General features: G+C 45.1%; 2 protein-coding genes and 1 long non-coding RNA gene across 7 annotated transcripts in view; 1 reads left to right on the top strand and 2 right to left on the bottom strand.

Moving 5' to 3' along the window:
* LOC113570209 (zinc finger Y-chromosomal protein 1) overlaps positions 1-5,167 on the bottom strand; it is a 10,469-nt gene extending 5,302 nt beyond the window's left edge. Inside the window, exons 1-9 of one of the 3 annotated variants that reach the window (XM_035527322.2) lie at positions 4,995-5,167; positions 4,124-4,224; positions 3,105-3,135; positions 2,908-3,004; positions 2,378-2,719; positions 1,678-1,827; positions 1,369-1,494; positions 1,006-1,140; positions 674-817 (exon numbers count right to left, since the gene is read on the bottom strand). In XM_035527322.2, coding sequence (XP_035383215.1) covers positions 674-817; positions 1,006-1,140; positions 1,369-1,494; positions 1,678-1,827; positions 2,378-2,719; positions 2,908-2,974 — 964 coding nt within the window. In that variant the 5' untranslated portion in view covers positions 2,975-3,004; positions 3,105-3,135; positions 4,124-4,224; positions 4,995-5,167. The remainder of the gene's footprint in view (positions 1-673; positions 818-1,005; positions 1,141-1,368; positions 1,495-1,677; positions 1,828-2,377; positions 2,720-2,907; positions 3,005-3,104; positions 3,136-4,123; positions 4,225-4,994) is intronic. The other 2 variants (XM_035527320.2, XM_035527321.2) reach the window with 2 other exon arrangements.
* A 474-nt stretch (positions 5,168-5,641) lies between these two features.
* LOC145658902 (uncharacterized) lies at positions 5,642-6,552 on the top strand. Its single transcript, XR_014124746.1, has 2 exons — positions 5,642-5,857; positions 6,060-6,552. It is a non-coding gene; the product is annotated as an uncharacterized LOC145658902 (long non-coding RNA).
* c8hxorf58 (chromosome 8 CXorf58 homolog) lies at positions 6,012-9,170 on the bottom strand. 3 transcript variants are annotated; one of them, XM_026998494.3, is made up of 8 exons: positions 9,033-9,170; positions 8,811-8,919; positions 8,505-8,599; positions 8,212-8,317; positions 7,918-8,049; positions 7,418-7,620; positions 6,748-6,874; positions 6,012-6,312 (listed from the first exon to the last, which is right to left on the bottom strand). In XM_026998494.3, exons 1-8 carry the CDS (start codon positions 9,044-9,046, stop codon positions 6,064-6,066), a joined length of 1,035 nt encoding a protein of 344 aa, XP_026854295.2. In that variant the 5' UTR covers positions 9,047-9,170; the 3' UTR covers positions 6,012-6,063. The 3 variants fall into 3 exon arrangements, with proteins under 3 accessions (XP_026854295.2, XP_026854297.2, XP_081574729.1); XM_026998496.3 differs by having other exon boundaries at positions 8,212-8,277; positions 8,516-8,599; XM_081718603.1 differs by having other exon boundaries at positions 6,181-6,312; positions 6,643-6,874.
* Positions 9,171-9,218: the final 48 nt, after the last annotated feature.

Genomic DNA, 9,218 nt, shown 5'->3' with positions numbered 1-9,218 from the left:
CTTCCTTTTCATTTCTCCCCCTATGTCAAAAGCAAAAGCGATTTGGTCCTCCTGCATCAACGTCTGTTTACAATGCGTTATGTAATTTATGTTGTTGACTAGAGAGCAGTCAGCAATTCAGACCTGGTTAAAGTGAAACCAACATCAAGATTTCAGAGAAGAATGGAGTGAGAGAAAGAAAAACAAAAAGAGGGCACGCAACATCTGACTTGTTTCCTCCAGAAAACAGAAGAGCCTGAAGTGTGCCAAACTGAAACATGCTGTTGTAATGGAAGCTAACGAAATCATTTAATTGCATTAAGTTTACAAAATAAACAAGTGGATGAAGAAGCACAGAAATTGCCTTCAGTGAAGCAGGTCACCTTTTTTTAAATAGTTAACGTAAGAGTGTTTCTACTGTCATCACTAAATGAAGTTAGCCAGCCCAGCAACTAATGTGTAAAATGCACACCATTAGTTCCAGACGCTTCCACAGTCAATGAGGAGAAAAAGCAGGCTCCTCTTCCTTTTCTGACATTTAACCCTTAAATGCACAACAACCAACCTCATAAAAAAATGCAACTTTTTAAAATTTGTTTATTTTCAGGAAGGGAATCCCTGAGCATACAACTGTGCCCTGGGTGTGTGTGTGTGTGTGTGTGTGTGTGAAGGGGTGTGTATAGGGTGTCAGTACCTGTCTGCACCTGTCTGGGTTCAGCACGTCTGCGGTTCTTGCTGTGCTGCTGGTTGAGTCGGTCGAGAGCATCCGACTCATCAATGTGCAGCAAGGCACTCGCTGCCCCATTCCTGTTCTCACAGCCATCATGGTCCTCTGCTCCTTAACCACATACACACAAAAGACAGTTAGCACTCACACATATCAGCCATTCCCAACACAAACACAGATCAGAAACTACATACAATTACACACACAGATCAAAAAGAGTTTGTGTGTGTGTATATACACGTGCGTGTGTGTATACGTATATGCATGGATATGTGTGTATGTAAATTTGCGTATCTAACCATAAGCAGCTGCCCACGACACAGGCATGAAGTCCTTGCTGAGGGCTGTGCTGTCATACGCTCTGTCATGAGCCACTGGCTCTTCGCCTCCAACTACCACTTCCATATACACTTCATCAGAGAGTTTAGAGCCTCCTACACACACACACACACACACACACACACACACACACACACACACACACACACACACACACACAGGTATGCAAGCACGCACCGTGAGAAATGGAGAGTGAAATAGAACCCTTGTAACCAGGTATTTTTTCCAGATCAGCATACTGTTTAAGAGGATCAAGGGCGCTCAGTCTGAGGTATGCTGCTGTAGCAGAGGCCTAAGTGCCCTCTACTGGCAGGGTGTCTTACCGTCTGGCTGAGTGTGATGGCTGTCACCCACAGACATGTAAACCATCTTTTCCCTTAGCGGTCTGCCCACGGTATCTGTCAGTGCCAGAGTTTCCGAGTCACCTTCCCCTATATCCACTGGCTCACCTACGCACACACAAAATTATGCACTGTGCCACCATACATTTGCATCAGACAAAAAATAACGAATGTCTCTAGATTTAAATAAGAGAAGAGTAGGGGGGGGGGGAACACACCCACACCCACCCACCCCCCCACACACAAACCCCCCCACACCCACCCACCCACACACACCCACACAGAGCTCACCCAGGTCATCCTCCCCGGAGTCAGCTTTAAAGATGTAAACCTTAATGACTTCCTGACCATCCTCGTCTTTCTCCACTTCTTGATCACCTATGGTTCCCTCCACAGTCACCTCCTCTCCATCAGCTGAAACCATCTTCCCCGCCTCATCCACTACAAGGAGGATGAGAGATTTAGAACGTCTGAGATTGCGTTCAGTCCTCACGGTAACAGAACTCTAGACGTCTTTAAGCAAAAGGCAGAGAGTGGAGGAAAGGATAGAGACACTGCAATTTGGAAAGAACAGAAACAGTGAGAGCAGAGCAGAGCTTAGCTTCTTACTGCCAGCATGGACAGGTGGAGGACTATTATTGCATGAGTCACAGCTTGTATAAGCATATTGTAGGGACGTAGTGATGGATAAATGAAAAAACAACAAATTGTTTTTTTTAATAAAAGTTACACACAAACACTAATTAAATTATCTAAATTTAGATGCATTTATGTATTTATACAGACTATCAGGCCTGTAATCTGAGTACCCTATCTGCACAACCATATCGAGATCTTCCAAAAAACAGCACATAGTCACTTAAAATATCTGCTTAGTGCTGTAAATGTGAACGTACTGGTATAAACAGAGAAAAAGAGGCAAAGAGGACTATTACAACCGAAAATACAAAGAATAAATTAACACATGAATGAATCACTGAATGAGACTCACAGGAGATCATCAGATAGTCTCCACACGTGTCCGAGTCCTGCTCATGGTCCAGCCCATCATGCTCCCTCCCGTCCGCTACCAACACATCCTCCGACATCTCCGCCATGGCGACACCCTCCTCATCCTCTTCCTCACCCTCCAAAGACATCACGCACGTCTCCACGGTGACACCCTCATCGTCGTCGGCGACTACATCCTCCACGGCATCCTGGATGACGAGCTCATCAGAAGGGAAGCCCCTCACTGCCACGCCCTCCCCCTCTCCTTCTCCCTCCCCCTCTGAGACCAATACAGTCTCCTGCAGTTCCACAACATACTCCTCTCCACACATCCCTCCATCATCTGAGAAAGAGAGATGATGAGGGAAAGGCAGAAAGAAGAAGAAAGAAGAAAAAGAAAAATGTTTGGACCACTAGGACATTGGAAAATTACTGACTGCAGCACAATGAGTGCATTACTCTGATGGTCCCTAAAATAAATAACAGGTCTGGTGAGCAATTGCTTCACTCTGGGGGGCAGGGCTACACTACCTGACCCATGGAGGATGATCTTCGGCTCTTGGGAACGGAGTGCGAGTCTCGTCACATCCTCATCCATTGTCTTTACTCGTCATTGGCCTCCACCAAACTACACCAGAAAAATCCATGAATCAGAGACCTGCTCACATCATATGCATAGCCAATTAAAAGAGCTTGCCCAAGGCATAATATACTCAAAACATGCTTACAGTGACAGCTGAGACACCCTCTCTATAAGGCCTTCAGAATATGGACAAAATGACATAGTGATTATATTGCAACTGTGATATGCCTTAATACCACAAACTGATGAACACATAATGTGACATGCTCAGAGACTGGCCAGCATTATTTTGGTCAAAATTATTCTAATTTCTTTGGAGCAGGTGAACATTGTGATTCATTAGAACTCTCACATGTATGTAGAATGTCTGAGGTTGGTCTGGACATACAAAGCGTGCACACACAAAAGATGCAAATCATTAGAGATCATATTTCAATGAACAAACGATATGCTGTGTAGCAGTCCTCCCTACACATAATCCAGTTAAAGAATCATGTGGTTTTATATGCATCTTTTTTCACTGTTCTTGGCTGAAGAATTCTGGTATAGGCAGATCTAGGTATCAATCACTGACTTCACTGCCAAGGAATCTAACAGGGAATACATACAGAAGACAACAAGCACAGCAGCTCAGAGTCCATCATGCTGCCCACAGACAAAGAAACTGACTTAAGTAACTGAAGAGAACAGGACAGAAACCAGGTTTCATATGGTAAGCCTTATAAAGGGCAAACATAGCCACACCTTAAGCACATCACCAAACTATCAACCCCAATAACACACACCTCGAGCCATGCTGAGGGTCCCTGCTGTTGACAAACCACAGCAACATGAAAACGATGCAATCCAAATTCGCGGAGAAGCGCAATCACGCATGCGTCTACTTTCATTGCACATGCTCAGAACGTTAGCCCCTCCCCTTTGATTTAATTCGCAGGGCTGAACACGCAGGTGTTCCTATACTGTTAAACCACTACTTCAAAAAGAGAAGGGGTGGGGAACAAAAAAAAGAAAAACTAAGAAAAAAAACAACATAACCTGCGATTTGTGCAGCCGCAGAATAAACTATTTGACACACAAGAAAAGAAGCCACATGAATGCATTCTACATCTGTGAGGTAGGTGGTTTCGGTGAAAGAGGCCCACAGGTATGGTCACGCCGCACCTTTTGGACGGTCGTCCGGAGCAGACAGCCTGTTTAGCTAATGCAAGCAGCGGTCGCCTGTCCCTTTAATTTGAGGATGAGTCTGCAACAGAGGGCCGGCTCTGAATAGAATGAATGAAAATGAAAACATGGACTGACTATTTTTGTTTAAAATATGCTACATTAATAACACAACTGTGAAAACAAATTTACACTATGATAACGTGTTTTAATGTACCAACTGCTAAACTATGATTATGTTTTACTGCAAATGCAGCTACTACTGCTGCCGAAAGGACACAGCTACTTCAAATGTGGCCAGCTAACAACATTTATGAAGAAAAAATTGGATTTTTTAATGTTTCCCCGCACCGACATCCCGACCCCTGGAAAGACAGAAGGGCATTAGATTTATCCACCTTCTCTCACCGAACCCGTCTTTCAACACCTGAAACCGGACATAAATATGGCGCCCTATGACCATAATTCTCCCTTTTACTGAAAACAAAACCTTTCCGTGAGCGCCATTTTGGACGAAATTGGATCATGGATTTTATTCCCGCGTCGCCGTATAAGACAACAGACATAAGACTATGCCCTGGTGCTGACCCTCCTCGTAAAACAAAGAACCGCTTTAATGCTGCGCGTTTCTCCCGCGGTTTTGCAGACAGGGGGGTTTAAAAACAATACCCTCCCCCGATCGCTAAGGCCTCACTGCGGCCTTCTCAAGGCCTCGGCCCGTCGACCATATCGAGGCCTAGAGTCTACAAGCCGTACAAATTATAATTAAAATAAAAATTACAAGTCGAGTTACTTGAGCAGTCGCGCATTAGACACGTGCAGAGCTGGCGCAATACGTGACGACAAAGAGACACAAAACGGGCGCTCTTACCATATATCGGTTAACGGGGCGGCCTCCGTCTTGTTAGTCGATTTCCCAGGCCGTTTCGGTTCCCCCAGACTCGGGCAAGTCTCAATCGGGAGTTTGTGCTAGCTGGGCGGGCCGCCGAGTCGCAGGGAGGGAGGGGCCGAGTGTTTCGGAGCTCCACTGAAAGGCAGAGAAAGCGCCGCAGCCCGCAGCTCCGCCAGCGCCGAGGCCGCCGTCAGCACGACACGTCACTGCCCAGCCGGCGCAGGAAAATGCGGAAGAGCTTTGAAAGCATTATTGCCCGGGGCAGGCCGAAAGCTCCGCTAGAAATGCGAAGCGGCAAAGCTCTGGGTGCAGTTTGTTCTCGGAGTGCTGCGTATAGGTATCCGTAGCCATTTTAGCAGCTTGCGGGTTTTCAGCGGCTTCGAAACCAATTTAACGGCTCGGTGCAGGTTTTTCTGTGTTTGAGCGCGCGCTTCGATTGTTGCATTGCATATGCTCGCGTTGTGCATAAGACGTCCAAGCAGAGTCTTTAATGATTACTTTATTAAACGCGTTATCTTTGTAATAGGTTGGTGTGCCACCTACGTATACAGAAATGGACTTATCGGTGTCGTCCGTGGGCGAAAAAAAATGGGTAACTTGCACGGTTCGGTATGATTTTCCACACTGCTTTTGCTGCGTTGTAATCGAATGTACTGTGATCTGACAACCCTCAATGATAAACAACCCTTCCGGAATTTTTTTTGTTTGTTTGGGTTTGTTTTATTTTGGTTGTTCAAGTTCATGAACTCTCACTTTTTGAAAATTGTTTTTCTTCGTAAAGTTGTTTTGCGACGTCTCTCAGATACGCGTATATTTACATATACCATCGTAATAAAATAAAGGTATAGATTTCATACGACGTTTTTGTCAAATTCAGAGGTGGTAAAGTTATAGCTTTGCCTTTGAAGGAACAAGCATATACTTTGACAGTATTTTTACACCTTGTTGCAACCCTTGAAACTACAACAAGAACAGATTCAGTCTTAAATTCATATATGAATATTCATAACTGGAACTTTATTTTAATCATGATGGAATGTGCAGGTGCTCAGAGATCGTCCTCTTGCTCCATGCCATCCAGTGCAAGCTGATTGGACCAGTAGCAGAGTTTCTCAGCTTCCTCTTCCCACTCGGAATCGGACGCGCGCAAAGTGCCACTCGTGACCTCATCCGAAGCCAGTGGCAGAGGTGTGTCAGAAAGAATACATTTTTCATCAGCCTTGTTTTGTGTAACCAGATAATTGTCATTCCTGTCCGTCCTGAGAGTGCCTTTCTTTTGTTGTTCTTTAGCCAACACCTCCAAAAGAAAACAAATTGTTTACCACTGCATACTGTTGTCTTTATTGTGTCTTATTTTATTGGGCGTCATGGTATTTGGCATGACATTTAGACTGATTCATTAACAGAAACCTGTAAATGTTCTACCAGAAAATTTGCTCCCTTGCTTCTAACAAATTATTTTCAAAGCTGTTTAGTTATATCATAGCTTCTGGATCAAATTGTATTCCAGAAGTGCTCAATAAATTGGTCAATCTGGGTTTTTGGTTCTTTTGGATGAATTACTTTTTGTCTATAACAGAGGACTGAAACCGCAGACTACAGTGCTGCAGGGCCCCACTTGGTGTACCTTGATTTAACAACCTTGATTCAGTTTGGCTTCCTCATTGTCCAGTTCATCAGCATGTGGGTTAAGTGCTGGGTTAAACCTAAACCATGCAGAATGTGACCTCACCCTCTCGTGTTCACCCGGGGTGTAGAGGCGTCTCATGCGCCTAATGTGCTGTACCCGGGCAGAGTGACGTGTGCAGGTTTGGGGTGCCAAGCTAGAGACCCTGGAAGACAGGCGTGCAGCCGGGGACCTGGGCAAAGGGGGCAGTGCTGGTTTAAAAAAACAAAACAAAAAAACTGTGCAGCCCACCCAGTGCCAAATGTGTCTTCTCATAGTTCTAACATGGAATTCATAAATGTGTGCAGCTTGGGGCAGATGCACACATCTAGTGTACCTGGAGTGAATGAAGGAGATTCCAGAATATGCATGGATGTCTTAGTCCTTGCTCTGGACACATGTGAGGTGTTCCCCAGTTGTTATAATAAAACTGACTCAAAGCATAATTAGCCAGTCTTCTGTATGCCAAATGAAGTCTGACCTGATTTGGCAACCCAACACTGACACAAGGAGCTAGTGGGATGAGTGTGTATAACCAATCCAGGCCTGAGAGCAAGGATATAGTGTACTCTCCTTCTCTATTAAAACCTCTATTCATAACCATGAAAAGGATCCAGTCTCGCACATCACTGTAAGAGGTGTGATTAATATAGGCCCACAGCACAGAACAAAGTCTATTTATAGTGCCAGACTTGTGACAGGCAAAGTTAGAGAATCCCACCCTCCAGTGGGTTACCTCAGTGGAAGAGCAAGCTGTCCACCTGCCTTGGGTCCTGAGATGGCCTCATTCTGCAGGCTGCGCAACACACTGCTTATTCTCTGGTCAGCTACGCCATCCGTACTCGGGCAGTTCCGGGACAGCGCTTTCAGGGACAGATGTCTCCAGGTATTTCCTCTGCCCCCCAGATGGATGGGTAACTCGTCTAAGTGGCTAGAGTACTGATGGGGGTTTAACTTTAATCGGGAGGTGTTTATTTTACTTTCTCTACAGATGCTAGAGTATGGGGATAAAGAGTGCAGAAGCATGCAATGCCTTTGTGGCTCAGTGCCACATTTGCAAACATGGTGCACACTGTGCAGGTTGTAAACATTCAGTTTGCACCCATATGCAGACCTACTTTAGATTTCTTTGTTTTGGCACACAATAATAATGGTCAGAAATCCTGCAGTCTGAATTTGATTTAAGAAACAAACACTACTTGGCTCCATGTAAAACTGCATGACCAGTTTTGTCACCTGCATGTAGTCTCTCATGCACGTGATGTCCGCAGGGTCAGAGATTGCTTGGTCACGCCACTGAATCTCGTCCTTGGTCATGAGTTCCACAAACTTCCTCTTCCCCATTATCTGAAAGGTGTCTGCAGTGGCCTGTTAATACACAGGAACTCTGTAGAAACCATGTATTTTTTTCCCCCCAAAGATCAAACTTTTAAACGCTTTAGATACCTAAATCCTAAACAGCTTGCTACTGCTTCCTGTTTTGAGTGCAAGGTTTTGAAACAAAAATAAGGGGATGGTTCCTATGCTCACTTGATTAGAAGGCCGGAAGAGCTTTTTTCCCGACAAGTAGTGCATCCCTTGGCCCAGGTGGAAAATCTTGAACACAATTACAGGTGGAAACTGAGACCCTGAGAATCTAAGCAACAGAACAGGTGCAACACAAACAGGGCAGATATTGGATTTCAGTCTATGGACAGGTCCCTCAGTTCTTTTACCCCACCCCTAACACTAATCCCACATGGAGTCTGCTGTCCTGTTGGTGAGTGGCTGTCTATCAGTCAAAGGTCGTCATCGCAACATAGGAGCACTGGGTGGGTTAATACCTGAATCTGACCTTGCATGGAAGGCTGGGGTCTCTCAGCAGGTGTGCCTCTCGTGGGCTGAGCTGGCGTAGAACTGCTGGGGTCAGACACTGTTCCTAGACACCATCAAGCACAGAAATCACTTCAGTGACAACGTCGGGGAACTGACAAACGCGCCACAAGGTGTTGCTAGCGGCTGGTCAAAAAAAGAGGAGGCGGAACTATTCATAATATATCATTTATTCATTATTTATCTGATAACAATGGCGGTGACGTGTCCCCAGAAAGCATTACAATAAAATCAAGACATTAAAGCTTTGAACCTACTGCCGAGCGCACAGTGTTTAATAGCAGGCGAAAGAGTCGCCGATCTTGGTAGGATCGCCAGTATGCCTGGATTTTCCTGGCGGAGTTCTCGCGCATCTGTCGGTTTAGGCTGTACGGGTAACAAAATATGAGATTTGGTTTCTTGATCAAAAAGGGAGCTAACGAAAACAACGAACCGAATAACACTTTTGCTAACTATTGTCGTACATCTTGAATACTTACCCATATTCCATCATTTCAAATGAATAATTTAGAACCTGTGGTGCTCAAACAATCATCTCTAGTTAGCTTTAAGTTCACAGAGATCCATGGAAATCTCAATCGCGTCTCTGTTGCCAGGCAACAGAAAGCCGTAACAACAAATGGGAAAGACACGCCAGAGTCAGTAGTGTTAGGTGCGACATTTGC

Source organism: Electrophorus electricus, chromosome 8, assembly GCF_041902795.1.
Source record: "Electrophorus electricus isolate QZ-2024a chromosome 8, ASM4190279v1, whole genome shotgun sequence".
Classification (NCBI taxonomy): Eukaryota; Metazoa; Chordata; class Actinopteri; order Gymnotiformes; family Gymnotidae; genus Electrophorus; species Electrophorus electricus.
This window is presented reverse-complemented; position numbering and strand designations above follow the sequence as displayed.

What these genes read in the sequence shown, in the direction of transcription:
- c8hxorf58 (XM_026998494.3), bottom strand. An exon ending in CCATGCAAGGTCAGATTCAG is followed by an intron (nt 8,318 to 8,504) that starts GTATTAACCCAC and finishes TCTGTTGCTTAG; the next exon opens with ATTCTCAGGGTCTCAGTTTC. An exon ending in TCTTCCGGCCTTCTAATCAA is followed by an intron (nt 8,050 to 8,211) that starts GTGAGCATAGGA and finishes GTGTATTAACAG; the next exon opens with GCCACTGCAGACACCTTTCA.